Below are 22,964 nucleotides of genomic sequence, written 5' to 3'. Positions count from 1 at the left end.
TGGTGCTTGCGCCATGTGGTGCTCTATAGCAACATCTGTGTTCCTTAAGTAAATGGAAACAGCTTGTAAAACTATAAAAGCAAAATGTTGCTTCAATAAATAAATGTAAACAGCATTCTGAGTGAGTCCTGGTGCTTTGTGCTCTGTGGGACTCTGTAGCAACATCATCCCTGTCACAGATATAGTTTATGAAAAATCCTTTTGCTGGGATTTTTTCTTCTGAGAAGCTGAGAGGCCTCAGAAATGAAATGTAAACAATAATTATCTGCTGCTGTGGAATGTAACAGGTGCATCTTCGATTGGTCTCATGTGGTTGTTTCTAATTAATGGCCAATCCCAGTCTGGCTGGCTCAGACTCTGGTCAGTCACAAGATTTTATTATTATTCCATCCCTTTTTTTTTCCTTGCTAGCCTTCTGATGAAATCCTTTCTTCTATTCTTTTAGTATAGTTTTAATTTATCCTTTTCTTTTAATATAATACATATCATAAAATAATAAATCAGCCTTCTGAAACATGGAGTCAGATTCTCATCTCTTCCTTCATCCTGGGACTCCTGTGAACACGACCATTCATCCCAAACCCCCAGCTCACCCCAAATAAGATACAGAGATCACACATGCTCTATAGAATATATTATAAATTATATCATGCATCCATTAACAAAATATACAAAGCCAACAGAAATATATCTATCTTAAGCCTGAGCATACAGCATCTAAACTCTAGTGAAAAGTAACATAAAGAGAACAGCATCTCACACCTGCCACTTCAATCCTCAATGAAGTGCTCCTCCTCAAATGCTTCAGTTTTGCAGTTTATAGAACACATGAACATTCCAAGTACAAAGGTACACGTGGTGAACATGGGTCCTGCTGGGCCTGACAGACCCCAGCAAATAAAACCACATTATGCTTCAAAGTGTCATCAGTTTCTGCATTTCACCCCTGTCCTAGAGCTGGCATTAGTCAAAAGATACTCAAAAAAAACCACATCCAAGTTAAGGTGGAAAGTCACAGAAGGATCTTTACCTGGTCCACAGCACAGTTGTACTGGTGTACAGAGAGATGGGAAACACTGCAAAATACTTCTACTGTATTTCAAAATAAATATTTAAGAGTATATCTTCCACAATCTATAAAAATAGGTTTAAAAGGAAAGTGGCATGATACATTTGTTTTCTTGGACTATTTTAATGGTAGTTTTATCTCTATGGGTACTAAAGTCTTTTAAAAAATTAATGATAACCTGGCCAGAACAATACTGACACTGCTTCAGCTTTGCTGTGACAAAACAGAACACTAGTTTTGAAGCAGGAGTAATATAAAATATTTTAGAATCGATGGTCTCTTACTGCAGCAAGGAAAAAATGTTTATTTGAAAGTAAGAATGCAGCCAACACTGTCACCTGCTGAGGGACTGAACTCTGAGAGGTTCTCTGCATACCCCACTGCACAGCAGTGTCTGGTGCTCATTTATGTCATTCTTCAGAATCAAATCTCTCAGCATATTCAGAAAGGAATTCTTAGATTTCCAAATCAAATATGGGCATCTAAAAATCTGAGCAGAAAAATGAATTCTACAGATGTGGCTATGGAAACACAGGGCCAGCAAAAACCATCAGAGAGACTGTACATTTGAAAGTGCTTCAGTTAATGCATTTTTTAAACTCTCATGTAAAGTTATGTGATCCCTGCTTCAAGCATTCTTTCCATTCCTAAACATTACAAAAATTTATACTCCAGGTCTGGGTTCCAACACATTCTTGCATTTTTTTATGTGGTATTAACAGAGTAAAATGTTTGCACTCTAGTGAAAAAAGGTAATGGTCAAATTTTTTATATTTTTACAAAGAGCCTGTAAAGATTCCTAGAAAAGCCTTTCCTACCCTTACACTTCATTTTTAACAAAATATTTTATGTAGGTTATACTTCTAGAGTTAAGAGATCTGGTGTGCACTATCATTACTGATTCAATTGCTGGTGGTAATTTTCCTGCTTCATTCTGCTACAACAAACAACAACTTTACTGGTATTCATCAGTTGAACAGTTCCACTTTTAGACTTCTCAAAAGTCTAAATTCAAGATGGCTTTCTTTTATGAGCAACTTCTTTTTCTTAGAATAAGTTGTAAGATTTAAATTTGTCACTTTACTATCACACATTGGAAAACCAATTACTAAATCCTCAGAAGAAACAAAGAAACTCCTAGTTTCAGGCATCTCTTGTAAATTAAGCAGAACTACATTTTATAGCAGCATTTTACACTGGTTTCTATTCCAAAGCTAATTAAGCCAACAAAAAATTTCCAGCTGCCTAAAAAAAAAGTATATACACAATAAAATGGGAATTTCTCACCTGGGTACAAAGTTTAGTTCTACATGATTCTCTGGTAAAAGGATTTGATCTGAAATTAGAGATTTAAAGACTACTCATTTTACTATGAGGTCTAAATAATAACTGAAATTCTGGTATCCATTTCAAGAGATGCCACAAGAGTTGTTTGACATTTCCATGAGGGTAAAAAGAAGAAGAAGTCAAATGCTCAAAGAAAAGCTGAAGTTTTAAGCCAAACCTCCAAACAGAGAGCAGCTGAGGAGCAGCCTGCTACTCTTGCCATCTTTAATTAGAGTTTACTCAATGAAGATTATTCCTCTCTCCAGCAGGCAGGTTTAGCACCTACTGCACCAGTCTCTGTTACTGATCTGAAGCAATTCAGTTACCACCTCAATCATGTTGTTGTTGTGTTTCTTCAGCAGCCTCAGGTTTAACTGCCTGTCACAGAATCCCATCTCACACAGACTGGAGAGCAGAGCAGCAGTCTGCTCCTCTGGAGCTGCAGGCTGCTGAAAACAAAAGACAGTAAGATCAATTTAAAAAGCTAATTTGTTTTTTGCCATTTCAACTAGGGGTTCTGCATTATGCTAGAATCACATTGAGGCACAGAGGCTGCTGAAAACTAAAGATAGTAAGATCAATTTAAAAAGCTAATTTATGTTTAGTCATTTGAACTAGGGGCCCTGCACTATACTTGAATCAAACTGAGGCACAGAGACTCTTCTGGCCCCATTTAAGCCATTTCTAATCCCCTTCACTGCTCATTTACAAAGGTGAGCTACTACTCCTACAGAAGGCTACCAGAGCCATGTTTTTATCCATATGGCATGGATTTCCCAGTCTGCTGAGAGCAGCAAACCTCAAAGGGACACCATCAAACTTAACATTTTACTCTTACATTAAGTCCAATATAGAAAATTGGTACTTTTTAAACCACACCTGTAAATTTGTCATTCTATGAAATTCACACAGGTCACAAAAAGACACTCACCTGTTCCATAATGGGTGGCCCAGCAAATAATGCTTTGTAGGCAGAAGCAGCAACTGACAAAGCTCCTTTCACAAGCTCTCCTGCAATGCTGCTGCCCTGAGGGTACCTGTGAAGAGACCAGGAGCTGCTTTAGGGTCAGTAAAGCCAAGGGTTTGTTTCAGTGAAATGCAATTTGCTGCCAGCTGAGGCAAGGACTGCTGGAGACAACAGCCTGTGATCCAAAGGAATCAGCAGTGTTTGGGAACTGAGCTATACAAGAAGTTAATTCCTTTTTCTTGACAAGTTCTATTAAATTATGGGTGTGTGCTTTCCATGAAGTGACCTTTGGAAAGAGTTCAGTGTTCTCATCTAGAAGAGAACAAACCTACATGAAAGCTGTGCACTGACACATCCATTCAGGGTAGGGTAACTTCTATTTGTTTCCTATGAATACTTAAGTTACTTAATAATCCATTATATATATATTCTATACTCTAATATATAATATATTCTAATATATACTAGATATATTATATATATTAGATATATATATACTCTCTAATATACTCTATATTCTAATATATATTTTTTTCTTACTCAACATTTTGACTTACCTCTCCAGTCTCAGTATTTTAAGACTATTTTATAGCTAGCTTGTAAAATCCCCATCCTAAGAGGCCTGAGATTTTCCAGAAAAAAAACCTCACAGAATTTTAGAAGCACTCAACTTGAGCTCTTCATTAACTTTGGTTTGCCAGTTCTGCATCCTTTTGATTTGTGCCCAAGTAGAAACCAAGATGTTATGAAAACACAGCATGTTTGCTTTAAGAAGGGAGGCCTCTCTCCAAATTATTGACAACATGAAATCTACAGGCCAGAGCTTTTTCCTAGGTGTCTGATTAAGCTGCTCTCAGTCTAAAATAGTTTTTGTGAAGTCAGAGCTTCACCTTCATTACCTTGGGTATTCTGAGAACTTAGTGAGAAACGCAGAAGATCCTGGCTCATGATTATCTTCACCACTGGGTTCTGGAAGAGGAAGACAAAATGTCAACATGTCCAGTTAATGACAATTAAGCTGGAGAAATGCAACACATACAAAAACATAAAAAATGTGTCTCAGTACAACATTGATACTCTAAGTTTAGTTATGCAGAGAATCCAGGATTCTCACTGCAGTGAAAGCAGTCAGAAGGTTTTCAGAACCATATGAGTGATTCATCACTGGTGTTTAACAAAGAGGAACTGCTGTCTCAGTGACTCAGCAGCTTAAATACACAGCTCATCAATCCCAGAGCAAAGTCATTTTCCAGATGCCTGTAAGTACTTTTGAGTATCCTCTTAAATCTTTACAATTTCCCATAATAGATGCTCTTGATTGATCCACAAAACCAATTATTTCTTTATTTGTAACATCCATACAGCAAAAGTTCAACACCCAAAGAAAAATTAAAATCTTTACTTGATAGATTTCTGCTCTCCTCAAGAGAAAGGAGACATCAAATTCAATATCAGGCATAAAGAATAGGTGATAGCAATAGTCTGCACCCTTCATTAAATATGTCAATACCTTCTCTTTGTATTTGATCATGAGGAGCAGAAGAGACATGCTCTGAAGCTGCTGTGTTTGGTTGTTGGAAGGTAGAATTCTGAAGAGATGAAAGATTCCTGAGAACATAAGTCAAAAACATCACTACTTTTATTCTACATGTACACACATAAACAAGTCATGATCAACAGAAAAAACAAAAAACTTAACATGCTCCCTTCTCTCCCTCTCTTGCACTCATTTAAATCAGTGAGTTAATAACACAGAGCCCCAAAAGACAGAGCCCCCAAAAGACAGAGCCCCCAAAAGAGGCTCTCTAAAGTTGCAGGATTTAAGAACATTTACCTCAGCATATGATAAAAATTTTGTTACAATTCTTGCTTGGAAAGTACCAAACCTTGCAGACTCTAGAGCAACACCAGCATCACCATTTTGTTCCCATCCCCAAATCCTACCTTTGTGCCTGGGGTAGGCTGTCCACAGTTGCTGGGGTTAATGGTACTGCAGCCAGTGTTTGTGAAGTTGTCAGTGGATCGCTGACCCTCTGGATCTGTGGTTGGCTTCCCCCTTCTGGGATCTCTGCTACTGTTTCAGGTTCTCCTGTCTTTTCTAAACCAGGCTGAGAAAGAGCTGAACTGTACATGGAGTCACCCAAGGGCCGGCTGGTGTCGAAGCACTCAGGGAGGATGATGATGTAGTCCTCTGAGGAAGCAGAGGAGCACTGACTCTGAACATCATCTCTGTCATCTTCCTCTTCATCACCATTGCCAGCAGCACTATGGGGGCTTGTGCTCTCATCAGGCAGTGGAAGGTCTCCTAAGAGGAAAAAAAGTGAGGTATTAACCATTGTCTGTTTGTATGGACAACAGCAGAGACAGAATTGCTCCAGCTGTAAGAAAAAAGTATTTAGGAATAACTGAACCTCAGCTGCTGCCATCAATGGTGTCATTTTCCTTGTTGTGGGGAGGGTGTAGTGTGAAAGAGTAACAGATCCTAACGTTAAGCCTGTGCAAATACACTGCTGGTATTAATGCTCATAGTAAAAACTGGACTAAGAGCTATATAAAGAACTGTAGTTTTCAGCTCCTGAATTACACATATTAGAAACAAGTCAGAAATACTGCAAGCTATGTGTACAAAATATGGAGGCCCAGTCATGTGTAATGTATGAGCACTTATCTGAATACCCAACTGGAACCTTTTGGTCTCAATTTCACTTCTTTAAACAGCAGCTGTTAAGCCAGCTGCTAGTTAAAGCACTGACACCAACTTTCTGATGTAATGATTCTCACAACTGGGACAATTTAACAATTCTCGTCTAATGAAGATCAATTTCCTAGAGCAGTGTCAGATCTTCTCACACATGATTTTTTTTACAGCTTTATCTTATATTCAAGCCCATTTTACTTACCACATGAATTTTCTGTCACTGGTTCTGACTGATGAATCTTTGCTTCCTTTTTGGAAGTGGAATTACTGTTTATCACATGAGATTCTTCAGTTATTGTATTGCAGCTGAAGGTGTCTTGCAGTGTGTGTAAAGAGTCTAATAAAAGCAATCAGGAAAAACAATTAAATGACATCAACCACCTGAGCTGAGCAATTTGTGTCTCATGTCTGACTGCAAACAAGTCAAACCAGAGAAGGCAGCTATTGACAGTACTTACTCTGGAGGATTTTGGGGTTTTTTTGTGGGGGTTTGTGGTCAGGTGCAGCATCCAGGGTCAGAGATCTAATCACAGTTTCACAGACAAACTGAGTCCCACTCATATCTTCTTCCCCTTCCTCCTGGTTCAATGTATGCTCAGCTTTCACCTTCACCACAGAAGAGTCCACAGAAAGGCCTTCTGCCACTCCTTGGAAAGGGAAACATAACAGATTTTACCACCACAACAAAGAAATGTAACTATAAGAAGAATTTTTAGACTAGCCACAGCTAATATTGATTCTGTGTGCTATTTCTAAAAATTGAAGGATTTTTGAATTCAGCTCAAGTTGAACACACAAGTGACTGAGAAGTATGGGGAGCACACCTGGAGTGTTTGGAGTATAACCTAGTCTATAAAGGGCAGATCATTAATTCTCCCAACAATTCCAGGGGTCAGACAAATCAAAAGAAGCATTTGAAAGGATTTTATACAAGGGCATGCAGTAATAGGACAGCAGGGAATGACTTTAACATGGAGGAGGGTATATTTAGATTAGACATTAGGCAGAAATTCTTCCTTTTGAGGGTTGTGAGGCCCTGGCACAGATTGCCCAGAGAAGCTGTGGCTGCCCCTGGATCCCTGGAAGCGTCCAAGACCAGGCTGGGTGAGGCTTGGACCAGCCTGGGACAGGGGAAGCTGTCCCAGCTCATGGCAAGGGGGTGGAACTGAATAATCTCTAAAGGTCCCTTCCAACCCAAAGCTTCCAAACCATTCCGTGATTCTATGAGTTCTATTTCCAATCTATATATATTATTCTCCAACCTCTATAATCACTAATGTAGTGTCAGACTCCAGGTTGGTGAGCCAAACAACCTGCAATTTATTTTTTTTTCCAAAGAAGAGGAAGACAGTAATTAGAATTCCTTTTAGACATCAGGTTTGCTGACTACAGAGAAGTGACAACATCCTCAGGACTGCTGCTTACCAGGCACTAGTTTAAATCCACTCCCCTCGTTCTCCTCCTCTATCTGCCCTAAGCCAGGTTTCTCCAGCAAGGGGCTGTCACGTGGCAAAGGGGACATGCATGGAGTCATGTCTGGAAAACACAGGGAGCAAAGAAAATTGGCACTAAAGGACAAGGAGCCTCCATGAGGTAACATTTTTTTAAAGTTATTCTTTTTAAGGGACATTCTTTCAAGACTGAAGAAACTTAGTTAGTTATTTTGAGAGATAATCTGGTGGAATAAACAACTAGCTTGGCATTACTCTGCCACTGGCTGTGCAAAGAAAATGGCAGCATTCCTCAACATCTGGAATGCTATGTTCTTGGGGATATGAAGGTGAAAAGAAGCCAAGCTATACCCAAAGGATAGCTGTCTGTGCTCAAGAGAGCACCCAGAGCACAGGAGCCTTACCAACAGGAGTATTGTGTGGCACCCGCTCCAATTCCTGCACAATATTAATGTCCAACAGCTCAAAGGACAGCAAATCCTACAGGAAAAACACAGAGAGTTTCCATGAGCAAACCCTGAAAGTGAAAGTGAATAATACCTGCACTTGGCAGCACAGATCCCACTGATGGGCAAATAACACTTTGTCCCTCAACACAATCTCAGGGGGCAGTTTTCCCACAATATATATTTACATCATTGAATATGGTGCACAAATTAGGGCAGCAAGGGACAAAGCTCAGAATTCCCTTATTAGAACCAGAGAAAGACTCAATGCTGATTCTCTTTTGAGACTCAATCTGTCCTACACATTCCTTCCACATAATGACAGTGCCTAACATCAGTTTGAGAAAACAGCTCTGGTATATAAAATGCAATATACTCTTTCTGAAAATAGAGAGGCCACTTCTACAGCTCAGAAGTTTTATTCTTGCAGATGTCTACCTACCCAGACATCAAACCCAAGGTGGTTTGCTTTATATCTACCTGAATTTTAGCACTTTACCTGTGCAGTGAGGAGATCGACAGATGGGATATAAAATTCTCTCTCACTTGGCAGATTTTTGATCTTTAAAGGAACAGTTGGCAGAGATATTTCAGCCTGCTCTGCAATTTCACCTATCAGCTGAGCACCTGCTTCTGTCTCTAAGGAAGCATCCTGCAAAAACAAAAAAAAAAAAAAGAAGCCCCTTAGCCATAGTAAATAAAACATCACATGAAATCTAAAGCCTGAGTTTTGTGTAAACACAGAAGTAATCTGAAAGAAATTTAAACCAACTCATTACAGAGCTAAAAGGACAAGACCTAACAAAGAGAAATGCTGCAGTGTTTCAGTTCAATCAAAGAAGCAGACAAATAGTAGCAACACACTGATAGCTGATATCTTGACTGTCACAAAGAACTACTTTATAACTTATAAATGCAATATATGTTGTATTTTTTCCTATTAAAATAAAATTTAAAAGCAAACAGCTAAAAGAATTCCCTTCAATAGTTAGTTAGGAATATTATGCCAAATAACACACAATGCTCCTTCTCCCAGGCAATTCTGAGCTGCTTCAAACAGCAGGTGAGTGACTTGCCTGTTTGGTTCTGGAAGCTTTACTCTTCTGACAGGAATCAGAATCCTTCCAATCACCTTCCACATAGTCAGCAGCTGGACAGGGATCCACCACAATACTGCACCAGATCCTTGGGCCAAACTGCTCCCCTCTGTGTGACAGTCTCCAGTGAGAAGTGTAAGTTCCTTCTATGTTGGGAGCTACAAACTCAACTGAAACAGTTCCTACTTGTCCAGATGGAAGGGATGGCACTATCACATCTTTTTTCTCAGCAGATGCCAAGGTCAGATTACCCCACATGAGTTTCAACTGAAAAATACAACAGAAAAAGGCAAAAGTTAACTTCTCAAGCTTCTCTGCAAAGTGTGGGAAGTAGGAAGCAGAGGCTGAAAGGCCTTGTAGGTGCCAGGCATGGAGAGGAAGGCACTAGTACACATCCCCACATTAATCACTACCAATACAAAGATACCCCCATCTTTTTAACACAAAGGCAGTCACTCACAGAACAAAAGGTTTTGGAGGTCAGAAAAGCAACAGACAGTTGGAAACAGGGTCAAACTGCACCACTGTAACATGGGGAACATACAATTAATTGGAAACATGTTCAGTGATGGTGCTCTGAATCTGTCCCTTCCACAGCCTACACTTCTGTAAAGAGCACCTACACAGCTTATTGCCCCAGAATTCCCAGCTGAATTCAACAGGCCAAAGGAAATCTTAAACAGGTCCTAACAGAGAATTCACCTACAAATGTTACCTCCCAGGATGATTTTAGTGTGTAGAAGGAAGAGCAAAGGCAAGATACCTTGGTGTCTGAGCTCCACTCCACATTGCCAGTATTCTTCATTCGCCAGTGTTTGATAAATTTTGTTCCTGGTTTCAAGTGAGTCCCATCAGGCAAATTCTCATCCACAAACACTGCACTAAGTGTTGGGACAATGGCTTGGAAAGGTTGATTAGGACTCCTGGGATTGGAGAAGAAACAAAAAAAAAAAAAATAAATACACCAAAAGTGAAGTTCAGCTGCTGATTGATGTCATTTGGCTTTTAAATGCCCTAAATGGAAGGGATGAATTAAAGAAACAAACTGTACAAGTTTTACACTGCACAGTCATAAACTCAAAGGGAGTAGGAAATGCAGAGCAGTTGCCTGCAAAGGCTGCTGTCTCATGAACCTCAGCTTAAGAGCACATTAAAAAAAAAGAAACAGCAGTGAATATAAATATACAGAATGTACTTGACTTTATGCAGACACACTTAACAAAGCAGGAAGACACAGACTTTTTTAAAACTGGCAGTAAATGTTATTCTGTATGAGCATGCATGTGTATGTATAATCCTAGGCACTCCCCTTCCTCCTAAATCTACATAAATCACTGAGTTTCTAGTAATAACCATCAGCCACTATTTTTTTTCCTTTCTCCTACTCTCCCTTCTCAATTAAAAACATTCTACCTTGCATTTGGACTCTACAAATGGCATTTGGACAAAATTCTCACCCAGTCAAATGACAAATCACCCTTCAAATGAGGAATTCCATAACCTTCCTCCAGTTACTTTAACTTGGTCTCATAACAAAAGGTCAGACAGCACAACTACCAGATGCTCAGTTAACAGCAAGCCTTACAGGAAGGTATTAGGCTGGACATTCTCAGATTTCAGAGCAGGTGAGCCATTTGTTTCCAACACATGGATAGAGTTCCACAGATGAATTTTCCTGTGCAATTTTAGCTGCTTTTTGAGCTCTCGGACCTCTGCTTTTCGCTGCTTCTTCTCTGCTCGCAATCTTTGCTTCTCTGCCTTCAGAAATCTTTTGTCCATCTGTTTCTGAAGCCTGCAAAGCAATTACATTAAATTGATTAGAATTTATCTTTACCCAACACAGTCTTAGTCTCAAGGGAACCCGTCAGGAAATATCCCATGCTTCTAGACTGGATACCAAATGATTTTAAAAGAACATCCTCACAGTTGCTTGCGGAAGTATTTTGAATTGTTTCTGAAAGTACAAAAAAAGGCAGGCACAGGATGCTCAAAGAAAAAGCAAGCTCTCAAAGTTTACAACCCAAAAAGTCTGTATTTTCTACTTTGATGTTAAAAACACTGTAAGATTTATGACTTATGCCCTTTAAGAAAATTTGAGTACCGTTTCCATTTCTTGTTATCTCTAAAATAAAAGCTGAACCCCAACTCCAACACAGGTGTTTCCTTGCACTCAGAACAACCTTGCCAGGCACTGCCAGGTGCCAGCACTTACCTGACTTGCTCCAGAGTGGCAGGCAGGCGTGGGGAGAGCTCTGCCAGGCTGTAATTGTCAGCCACACAGGGGATGGGTCTGCGCAGCTTTAACAAGACGTGGTTTGGATCGTGTGCATACGTTCCTGCCTCACACTCCTCACAGATATTGTAGGTTGGACAAAGGCTGCAAAGCAGAAAAGATAAAGTTATCAAGAGGCAAAGAATTTCTGCAGAGAAGCTTTCACTGTAAGCAGTTCCCAAGTGAGCAGCTGGATGTCTCACTTACAGATCAGTATTTGGAGCCATGTGGAATACCTACATGATTATCTCTCTTCTTGGCACAACTGCAATATAGTTCTCACTTCTCTGAACACATATTGAAAAAATGTGGTGCTTCCTTTAGCACAAGTGATTAAAATTTTTGCTACAAAGGGCAGAACATTTTATCAAAATCCAGAGCCAGAAACAGCACCATACTTATGAAAATACAGAGGCAAAGTCAACAAGCATTCAGGGATGCCAAGCAGATTGCTCCTCCAGGAATAGGGCTGATAAAAACCAGACGGTCATCTCCTGCCAGCAAGGGAAAAAAAATCCAAAGAAAAACTCCTGTTGGCATTTCATCCACTGCTTCTGCCTAGTCCCAAAATGCTGATCTTTACAGCAGTTGCCTCATTCAAATAAAACTCTCACTTTTAACACCTTAGTTCAGACATTCATCAAAATCTATTTCATATTATTAGACAGACAAGAGTGCAGTAATTAAGAAAAAGTATGCCCTGCCTTAGTCTCACTGACTCAGAACCAAACAAACAACTGTTACAGACTAGTGGTTCTAAGTCCTGCTTTTTTGTTTAGTTAACCAAACAAAACCTTTTCTGTTACAATTATCGTGCCTTATTACTGCAGATAAGGTAAAGAGTGATTGAGAACACAGCTGAAAAGTTCTCTGAACTGTGTTCATTGAGAACACAGCATTATAAAGTTCTCTCACTTTAACAATCACCTTTTCTCAAAATAGTATTAATCTTGCTTTTATGCAGATAAAATCTAGTGACCACAGGAGAGAACATCAGATGTTGGTGAGACAGAGAAGACATTCTGAAACATCCAGCAGGCTGCAAATTAGGAACCTAGAACTATCTAACCCCAAGAGAGTTTCTCTCTCGCTCACAAGCTGTGCATGTCAGCATGTCAAGTTCCCACCCTTCCAGCTCCCAGTACACTCTACCTGCACTGAAATGTCCAGCAGGCTGCAGATTGGGAACCTAGCAGTATCTAGTATCTAGAAACCCCAGGAGGATTTCTCTCTCTCTCACTCACAGGCTGTGCCTGGCAGGTTCCCCACACTCCCAGCACTGAAATGTCCAGCAAGCTGCAGACTGGGAACCCAGCAGTATCTAACCCCAAGAGAGTTTCTCTCACTCCCAGGCTGGTTCCCACCCTCCCAGCCCCTGTACCTGCACTGAAATGTCCACAGACTGCAGATTAGGAACCTAGAAGTACCTAACCCCAAGAGAGTTTCACTCCACAGGCTGTGCCTGGCAGGTTCCCACCCTCCCAGCACTGAAAAGTCCAGCAGGCTGCAGACTGGGAACCTAGAAGTATCTAACCCCAAGAGAGTTTCTCTCTCACTCACAAGCTGTGTATGTCAGCATGTCAAGCTCCCACCCTCCCAGCACACTCTACCTGCACTGAAATGTCCAGCAGGCTGCAGATTAGGAACCTAGAGGTATCTAACCCCAAGAGAGTTGCTTTCTCACTCTCACTCTCAGGCTGTGCCTGCAGGTGCCCACACTCCCAGCACTGAAATGTCCAGCAGGGTGCAGATTGGGAGCCTAGCAGTATCTAGTATCTAGAAACCCCAGGAGGATTTCTCTCTCTCTCTCTCACTCACAGGCTGTGCCTGCCAGGTTCTCAACCTCCCAGCACACTGTACCTGCACTGAAATGCCCGGCAGGCTGCAGATTAGGAACCCAGCAGTATCTAAACCCAAGACAGTTTCTCACTCACTCACTCTCAAACTGCGCATGTCAGCATGTCAGGTTCCCACCCTCCCAGCTCACTGTACCTGCACTGAAATGTCCAGCAGGCTGCAGATTAGGAATCTAGTAGTATCTAACCCCCAGAGAGTTTCCCTCTCTCACTCACAGGCTGTGCCTGGCAGGTTCCCACCCTCCCAGCACTGCCATGTCCTGCAGGCTGCAGATTGGGAACCCAGCCCAGCAGTATCTAATCCCCAGAGAGTTTCTCTCTCTCTCCGTCCCAGGCTGGTCCCACCCTCCCAGCCCCTGTACCTGCACTGAAACGTCCAGCAGGCTGCAGACTGGGAACCTAGAAGTATCTAACCCCCAGAGAGTTTCACTCACAGGCTGTACCTGGCAGGTTCCCCACACTCCCAGCTCCCTGTACCTGCACTGCAATGTCCTGCAGGCTGCAGATGATGAACACAGCAGTATCCAACCCCCAGAGAGTTTCTCTCTCCCTCCCTCCCTCCCAGCCCCTGTACCTGCACTGAAATGTTCAGCAGGCTGCAGAATGGGAACCCAGCAGTATCTAACCCCAAGAGAGTTTCTATCTCTCACTCACAGGCTGTGCCTGCCAGGTTCCCACCCTCCCAGCACTGAAATGTCCAGCAGGCTGCAGACTGGGAATCCAGCAATATCTAACCCCAGAGAGTTTCTCTCTCCCACCCTCCCAGCCCCTGTACCTGCACTGCCATGCCCAGCAGGCTGCAGATGATGAACCCAGCAGTATCCAACCCCCAGAGAGTTTCTCTCTCCCTCCCTCCCAGCCCCTGTACCTGCACTGGTAGCGCACCCCGACGATGCGAGCCTGGCAGCTGCAGCAGGACATGAGCCAGTCACACTGCCTGCTGCTGCTGCTGCCCACGGGGCTCTCTGGGGGTGCAGCTGCTGCTGGGAATGAGCTCTCACAAAATTCTGCAGGCTGACTGCAATGGACAAGCTTCTCATACAGCTTCTGCTCCAGCCTCTCCACAGTCTCCTTAACTACTTGCTCCCTGAACTGGAAAGAAATTAAAGCAGTGGTGAATGAGAGCCACCTTTAAAGTGTGAAATGTTGAGTTACATTGTCCCAAGTCTCCCAATCTGTCAGTAGCCATTGACTACTTCAGAATAATTTCCCCTACCCCCAGCACACTCTTCCTAAAATTATTTTAACATATAATACATATAACATATATATGATCATATCATTATATCATATTATACAGATCACACAATATAATATTATCATAATATCATATATATGACATATAACAGATATATTATCATATCATTATATCATATTATACAGATCACACAATATAATATTATCATAATATCATATATATATATGACACATAACATATATATGATCATATCATTATATCATATTATATAGATCACACAATATAATATTATCATAATATCATGTATATGATATATAATATAGATATGATAATACATAAAATATATCAACAAATACCAGGTTCTTCAGAGAGAACTTTTATTTTAGAAAATACCAACCCAGAGGTTTTAAGAAGGCAAATTAAGAATCACATATTTGTGCTTACAATATTGTTTTTCTTCCATAAGCTTGCATGAAGGGAAGGAAATTCATCTCCAAAACTGGACAATCAAGAGCCTACAACAGCAACACTCCCCATGCTCTCCCACAATGAGTGGTCTGTGCCACAAGGATTCTGTTTGTTATGGGAGCTACTTAAAACTACACTTAAACTAAATCAAATGCATTAACTAAACATTCCACTTTTCACAAGTGATATGGATCAAGTTTTTGGTTTTGGGGTTTTTAAAGATATCCCTTGCAGACACAGTTAAACATTTAGTTCACATTAAGATCCTGGTCACAAGCGCTGATGGCAGGAGCATTCAGATGTCTAGAGAGATCACAAAGATCTCTTCCAACAACAATAAAATTTAAGTATTTAAGTATATAAAAACTTGCAAGACAATACACTTACTGTTTCCAAGTAGCTAGTAAACCATTCTGGAGGATTTTCATTTGTGCTTTCTGTCCTGGTCTGATTTAACTTTTGCTGGGGAAAAAATAAATCAAAACAAAAAAAAAAAAAAAAGTATGCAAAGTTAAAAAAAACCCTCAACACAGCAAGTTAACTGCTGAAATAGCTTTTAAGTGTCTTTATAGAAAAATATTTAAGTAGGCACCACTGACATTTTCCTGAAACATTTCTGCCTCATTAGCATTTGAGTGTAATTACACACCAAAGAAATCAAGTCAGGCAGAAGTTACCAGATGGCAACGAGGGCTTCAGGAGATGAACTGCTCTGTTTATCAGAATACTTTAGAATGGTCAACATGAAAGCACTGGCATTTCTAAAGACAGCATCAAATTATCCTCTTGAAGTTATTCAAACTATTTGGTGAGCTTCAACAGGTGCAGGGAACTGAAAACGGAGACCAACTTCTGAACTCAGTTTTTATATATGGCTGAAGAGGACAATCAGTCTATAAAGTGAATTATATTTATTAATTCTTTGTTTGAATGCAGCTCAGCTTCTTACCTGCATGGTCAGGTCCTTGTCTTTTTTAAATTCTTCCTCTAATCCCTGAGCTAGCATGGAATGATGCAAAAGTGGCTTCTTCTCATCTTTAAGAAGCACCAGCTTTTCTGTCACATTTTTTTCATGGAGTTGCAAAGCATAAGAACAGTTCTTTTCATAGGCATTCATCTGAAGCTGATTTCCTTGTTTTACTGCAATCTAAATAAACACAACACACATACACCACATTTTCCACTTAAAATCAGCATAGGGAATCTGTAAAAATTCAGTATTGCACTACATTGGAGAGTTTGGCAAAAGGGTGGGGAAAGACTAACAGACAAAAAGAAAAATTGAGAGAGATGCCAAGGTAGAGTCAGCTAATATTCTACTTCTGAAAGGTTATTAACATACTTATTAAAAAGTTTATTAAAAGCCAAAAGATAATCATGCAAATATCCTACTGGAATTTTTCAGCCTACAATAAAGTGTTCCTAGGAGCCAGTAATCAACAGATTCTATCCAGGAATTTATTTTGAAATTATCAGATTTGAAATTCAAACCATGAGTAAAAAGTTGTGAAAGACTTAACAATGTAAAACAGAAATGTAAGCAAATGCAATTCTTATTTTGTCCAACTGCTTATAAAGTAGCTAAGCAGTGACTCTAACAAGTTTTAATGATATACTCTGCAGAATCTATGTGGTAATATTTTTGAAGGGTTTCACCAAAGCCCAATATTTCCAAATATGGGATTACTGTTGAAGGGTTTGAGAAAATCAATCCCTTAACCAACCCAGTGCTGCTCAGGGTCCTGAATCCTAACTCCTATTCAACTAACTTATAAAAACAAAGACCAACCAGGATAGAAAAAAAAATGTAATAAGACATTCAAGCTACTGTTCAAAGCTAGAAAACAGCTTTGAAAAACTATTCTGATTTCCTGGGCCAGGTAATGCCATTTTTTTTCCTCAGCTACACCAGTTTTAATTAGAGATGGATGAATATATTGAAAAAAGTCAAAGAGCACATTTACCTTCAGAGCTTCTTCATATTCCTCTAAAGAAAAATAGAAAGAAGAGTGAATGGCCCCTATCTCACACAACAGATATAAGTTTATCACACACTATTTAGAAACCTTTACATGACAAGGGGCTTCCCCTACCTTCTGTAAATTCTCTTAAATTAAAAGCCAAATTAAATTAGTGCAAGAAATTGTAAATACAGCAACAAGCACACAATCTCACAGTGAAAAGCCACAACATTCCACTGATTTAGTAATTTTCAATTTGTTCCTGTGGATCAAGAATTCTTTCCTTTGGGAAGAATTTGATGCTAAATTATATATAAAATAAAAAAATGCAAAAGCAATCATTCTTAAGTGCATCTTCAAAATAAACAGGCAATAGTTGGGGTCTCTTCTCTTGATTTCACCTCAGCAAAGCAGCAGCTCACCTTTGCTGTTCACAGAGACCTGCAAAGAGAAGGAACAGTGAGAAACATTTTTGCAGTTCTCTCAAAATGAACACCCTTCAGAATAAACATACTTTTATTCCCAGTTCCTACAGCAGCAGTCCTTTAGCTGTTTGTCACTGCCATGTTTAATCATTACCCAAAGCTGGGGTGCCCTGGAGCAGCCCATGTTTGTTACTGGACTGGCACAGGAGGCAGCTCTGGCACCAGAACAAGCTGCTCTCCTCCAAAGTCACTGCCTGTACCCCTGGGCTCACTGCACAACTTTAAATGCCCAGTTAAGTGTTTCAAAAGATCAATTAAGTGTTTCATAAGCCCATTCTTCTCCAGAAAATTAATTATCAATGCTGCACATAGAAGTCATCAACACAGGAAGCCATTTAGTCCTCACAGCATCACAGGATTCTGAACAATGTTTGCTCAGTATTTCAGGAAAAAGCTTTCATAGATTCATCTATATATTTATATATTATACAGGCTGGAAAATAAGGGGAGAATCATTCTCTGAAAGGTTGGTAGAAGCTTCTTGACATTTCCCCTTAGGGAAAAATAACAAGAACAAGAACCCCCATGTCATTTAGCAGAGCTATAATCCAAGCAGGGGAACACCGTGCTTGCAAAAGGTCATTCTGTGTGAGAGTTACATTCCCCTCTGAATCTCTAGATAAACAAAAATAATATGAGAGGGTGAGACTGTGCCAAGCAGGAAGTTACTCAACAAGGACAACTAGAAGTAACCAATTTGTTTTCTGAGTCAGTAATCTGCTTGGAGATTACAGCAATTGCATAAAGCAGGCAGAGGATTTGAGTACAGCAGATCACTGAGGCAAACCTGGGCTAATGACAGGGGACCTACATTTTCCAGAGGAAGGAGTCTGGAGTGAAAAGACAGGGCTTTACCACAGCTGCAAACACAAGTAGCTACAACTACCTGCCACAGACATATTTTCTGAAAGTCCTTTTGTTAGGATCTTTTCTCCTGAGAAGCTGGGAAGCTTCAGCTTCTCCATGTTTTGCTGCTCTGGAGAATTGTTCATCTGTCATGTGAAATTGTTTTTACTTGGTGACCAATGACAGCCACCTGTGTCAAGGCTGTGAGCAGTCACAAGATTTTATTATCATTCCTTGCTAGCCTTCTAATGAAATCCTTTCTTCTATTCTTTTAGTATAATATTTATACTATTATATACTATATATACTATACTATTACTACTATATACTATACTATTACTACTATATATACTATACTATTACTATTTATACTAGTATAATAATAATTCTTTTAATATAATATATATCATAAAATAATAAATCAGCTTTCTGAAACATGGAGTCAAGATTCTCATCTCTTCCCTCCTCCTGGCACCTCTATGAACACCACCACAACTACCTTATAAAAAATTTTTAAATAAATAAGTTCCTCAATGGAAACATTCCTCCCACAGAGCACAGAGAACCACTGGGTGTTTCAAAAGGGTGGGAAAAAGAAAGGCAGCAGCTTTTAAAAAAAAAGTATTTTAAAATATGTATGTTGCATTAAGAGTAAAACCACAACTCTATCAGCTATTTCTTATTTAAAGGACAAACATTTCCCCACCCCAATTTGCATAAAAAACTCTCCTGAAGGACCCATTACCAACTATCAGGAGACAGAAAATAATTTCTGCCAGCAGCCATTTTTCAGCTGACTTATTGGGAGGGTGGGGTGGCAGGGATTTTACCTCATCATTATCCTCATCAATGTACTTGATCTGAATGTTGTCCAGGTCAAATGAAACTTTAACCTGTAATAAAAAAATAGAACACAAAATCATAGTGAGGCAGGACCTCAGTTAACAATGATTATTAATTGGGAATAACATTAAAACCCTTCCATCCCTCCCTTCAGTTCCTCAGAAGCAAACATTGTTTTACCAAATCCATTCCTCTGGAGCTGAACTCTTCCCAGTGCCTTCCCTCCAAGCTTTACTGACTTTCCCTAATGAAAATAATAAACACATCTTTTTCCTCTTGCACCTTGTCAGGTTAATGTTTACTCCAAAATAAATAATAAAACCCTCCCCATTCTAAGAGGACAAGCTCAGGGTTAACAAACTCAGTCATGGTAAATACTGCAAAACATGAAGACAAAAACAATCCCTAAACTCTTTTTGGAAAGCACCTGGGAGACAGCTCACAAAGGTGATCAGCCTTTTCTCAGCCTATCAAAATTCAGAGAATAAAGCTGAGCAGTTATTTTGCATTTTATATTAGCAAGGCAGAATGAGCAGCACCAAATCAACCATAAAATGAAAGCAGTTGTTTCCACATGCTGAGCCTTCGAGATTCCTGTACATTTCTGTACCAGGTTCCTACAAAAACTGCATTTTTCTGCTTTGGTTTGAACAGACAGGTGTCTGCTCAGGAAGGGAGACACCTGGAATGGAAAATGTAAACCTCCTCCTTCTGAATTATTATCATTTTTAAATTAAGGGGTTCTCAGGCAAAGATATGGGAATAAAATAACAGTTTATTTTTGTACCAGGTTCCTACAAAAGCTGCATTTTTCTGCTTTGGTTTGAACAGACAGGTGTCTGCTCAGGAAGGCAGACACCTGAAATGGAAAATGTAAACCTCCTCCTTCTCAATTATTTTAATTTTTAAATTAAGGGGCTCTCAGGCAAAGATATGGGAATAGGAATAGCAGTACCAGGTTCCATTTTCCCAACAGAATCTCTCTGAAACAACTGACACACATCCTGCTAGGCCAGACCTAACAGAACAACAGCCTCAGGCAAGAGGGGCTGCCTGGGGAGTGCCACAGCCCCACTGGGGCACGGGGACACACGGACACAGGGACACACAGACACAGCCCCACTGGAGCACAGGGACACAGCCCACTGGGACACACGGACACTGGGACACACAGACACAGCCCACTGGGACACACGGACACAGGGACACACAGACACAGCCCCACTGGAGCACAGGGACACACAGACACAGCCCACTGGGACACACGGACACAGGGACACACAGACATAGCCCCACTGGGGCACGGGGACACACGGACACAGGGACACACAGACACAGCCCCACTGGAGCACAGGGACACACAGACACAGCCCACTGGAACACACGGACACAGGGACACACAGACACAGTCCACTGGGACACACGGACACAGCCCACTGGGACACACGGACACACAGACACAGCCCACTGGGACACATGGACACAGGGACACACGGACACAGCCCCACTGGAGCACAGGGACACACACACAAGGGACACACAGACACAGGGACACACAGACACAGCCCCACCAGGGCACAGAGACACACGGACACAGGGACACAGCCCCACTGGAGCACAGAGACACACACACAAGGGACACACAGACACAGGGACACACAGACACAGCCCCACCAGGGCACAGAGACACACGGACACAGGGACACAGCCCCACTGGAGCACAGAGACACACAGACACAGGGACACACGGACACAGCCCCACTGGAGCACAGGGACACACACACAAGGGACACACAGACACAGCCCCACTGGAGCACAGGGACACACAGACACAGCCCCACCAGGGCACAGAGACACCCGGACACAGGGACACACGGACACATTCTGCTCCAGGCAGGCTCTTCCAGCAGCACATCCCAGATTCTGTGAGTGCAGAGACAGAACCAGCTTGTTGTGCCAGGAAGAAGCTGTGCTCTGTACTTCCATGGTCTGGAACCACAGATTGTTCCCCTAAACTCAGGGCAGAACAAGAGCTCACAAGTTTATAAATTTAACCCTTATAAACATCAACCACATGGAATAAAATACCAAAATACAACAAAGACACAAGTTTAACTCCTTTAAAACAACATTTCCCACAACAGAGACAACCCCTGGCTGTACCTCAGGGAAACACTGTAATGGAACACCACACCTTGAACAAACACACCCTGGCTCTCAGAATACCTGAGATTAAGGGCAGCACGGTGCTTACACAGTAATCTGCTTCCAGCTTTGATGCAAGCACGGCTCTGACTAGCTCAGACATTCCTGCAGCTCTACTTGCACTAAGTATTTTAAGATTGAACCTTTCGGTGCTTCTTTCAGAGGATTGAAATACAGCAAGGAAAGGTGATGCAGCTCAAACTTTGAACTGGAGCAATTCATAAAACAAAACCCTCCTGCATGTGTACTGGAATATACTGGCCAGAAAAAGAGATGAAAAACAGAAAATAAGACAGCAACAAGATCTCTTCAGATGTATCTATGAAAGCAAGCTAAGAAAAATGAGAACAGTTGTGTGGAAGAGGTTTTACAGCAACTTCTGTCAGCCAGAGAGGAGTTTGATAAGAGGATCCATAATTACCCTTGGAAGAATTTCCTACCAAGGTCATTGACATAGAAACCAAGAAAGAAAGAAGGATAAATAAAAGAAACTTGAACTGTCTATTCTAATGAGAACTTTGTCTTTTGTGACCAATGAGTAAAGGGTAAACTTATGAACTTTGTAAGAATGTATAAAAAGCATGCAGGCTATAATAAAAACAGTTTGAAGCCTTCTGAAAATGGAGTGTGTTGTCTCAGTCTCAACTACGACACAGCTGCTACAGAATTAATTAATAACAATAATAATAATAATAGTAATAATAATGTTAGTTTCATCATAGCCAAGGGAACACTTACAACACAATTTCACACTAAGCCAATACAGGAATTATCACTAAAGAGCCCTGAAAACAAGCACCCAAAGAAACTGAGCTATACCAAAGCAGGATACACAGACCTGCCCACACAGGCACGGCCCAGTCAGAGCCGGTTCTACCCAAACTACCTCACACAAAGCTCTGGGAACCAAGGACCAAACTAAAATCTATTTGTGACTCAGTATCCCAAAAGGCACAGACAGATCTTCAGAAAAGCACAGACAGGTGTTACTTCACGATAAGTACTTCTAAAAGTACAGGAAATAACAGAATGTACTTTACAGAGGGACACAGAGCCAAACCTGCAAAAAAGGGCAAAGAGCACAGATAAGACCAGCTGCTCACACAGAAAAAAAGAGCTCTTGAGAATCTTTTTCCAAACCAGGCCGTTCACGTCAATCTAAGCACACAGCAGAAGTGAATGACACTACTTAGGCAAAAATAACAATCAAGACCGCAGCCCTATGACCGGCAGCTCTAACAGCCTGTGAAATGGATAACACTGCTTCGGAAAGCGCGGTCAGAGACGCTGAGCCCTCAAAGCTTCGCTGGCCCGGTCAGCACCTCATCGGGCCGGCTCCCGGCGGCTGCGGCCCCCCCGCCCCGCCTCGCCTCCCGCTCACCATGGCCTCCACATCGGCCCACGTCGTGTGCGCCGGGTCGGACACGAGGAAGGAGCGGGTGTCGCCGCGGCAGGTGACGCGCAGGGTGACCCGCGGCTCCATGGCGCGTTCCCGCGGGGCCGGGGCCGGCGGCGCCAGCCCTCCCGACAGGCACAACATGGCGGCCCGAGGGCGGCCCGCCCCGCGCCCGCTGCGCGCGGCTATTGGTGGAGCCGCCTGTCACTCATCCATCTGTCCGCTGTGATTGGTCGGGAGGTGGAGTCAGAGGGGTCGCGGAACAACAACAATAAACACAGCCGGGCGCGCGCGCGCGCACCGCGGCCACGCACGTCCGGCAACTGCGCCGCGGCGGCGCTTGTGCACTCCGGCATCACGTGGCGGCGGCGACGGCCAAT

At 41.6% G+C, this 22,964-nt stretch overlaps 1 protein-coding gene across 1 annotated transcript; it reads right to left on the bottom strand.

Moving 5' to 3' along the window:
- Positions 1–619: 619 nt before the first annotated feature.
- NBR1 (NBR1 autophagy cargo receptor) lies at positions 620–22,729 on the bottom strand. The gene is made up of 21 exons (XM_054281340.1): positions 22,570–22,729; positions 18,971–19,033; positions 17,232–17,250; positions 16,813–16,835; positions 15,798–15,995; positions 15,236–15,310; positions 14,051–14,274; positions 11,267–11,431; positions 10,640–10,846; positions 9,818–9,977; positions 9,034–9,321; positions 8,457–8,609; positions 7,916–7,991; positions 7,486–7,596; positions 6,519–6,707; positions 6,263–6,397; positions 5,307–5,667; positions 4,873–4,970; positions 4,262–4,331; positions 3,327–3,432; positions 620–2,844 (listed from the first exon to the last, which is right to left on the bottom strand). The coding sequence occupies exons 1-21, from the start codon at positions 22,726–22,728 to the stop codon at positions 2,671–2,673; spliced, it is 3,054 nt and encodes a 1,017-aa protein (XP_054137315.1). The 5' UTR covers position 22,729; the 3' UTR covers positions 620–2,670.
- Positions 22,730–22,964: the final 235 nt, after the last annotated feature.

The sequence above is a fragment of the Melozone crissalis genome, unplaced genomic scaffold (assembly GCF_028551555.1).
Source record: "Melozone crissalis strain CALT ecotype California unplaced genomic scaffold, PUWL_Pcris_2 ptg000032l_1, whole genome shotgun sequence".
Taxonomy (NCBI): domain Eukaryota; kingdom Metazoa; phylum Chordata; class Aves; order Passeriformes; family Passerellidae; genus Melozone; species Melozone crissalis.
Note: the sequence above shows the minus strand (reverse complement) of the source record. Positions and strands in the feature narration are given on the sequence as shown.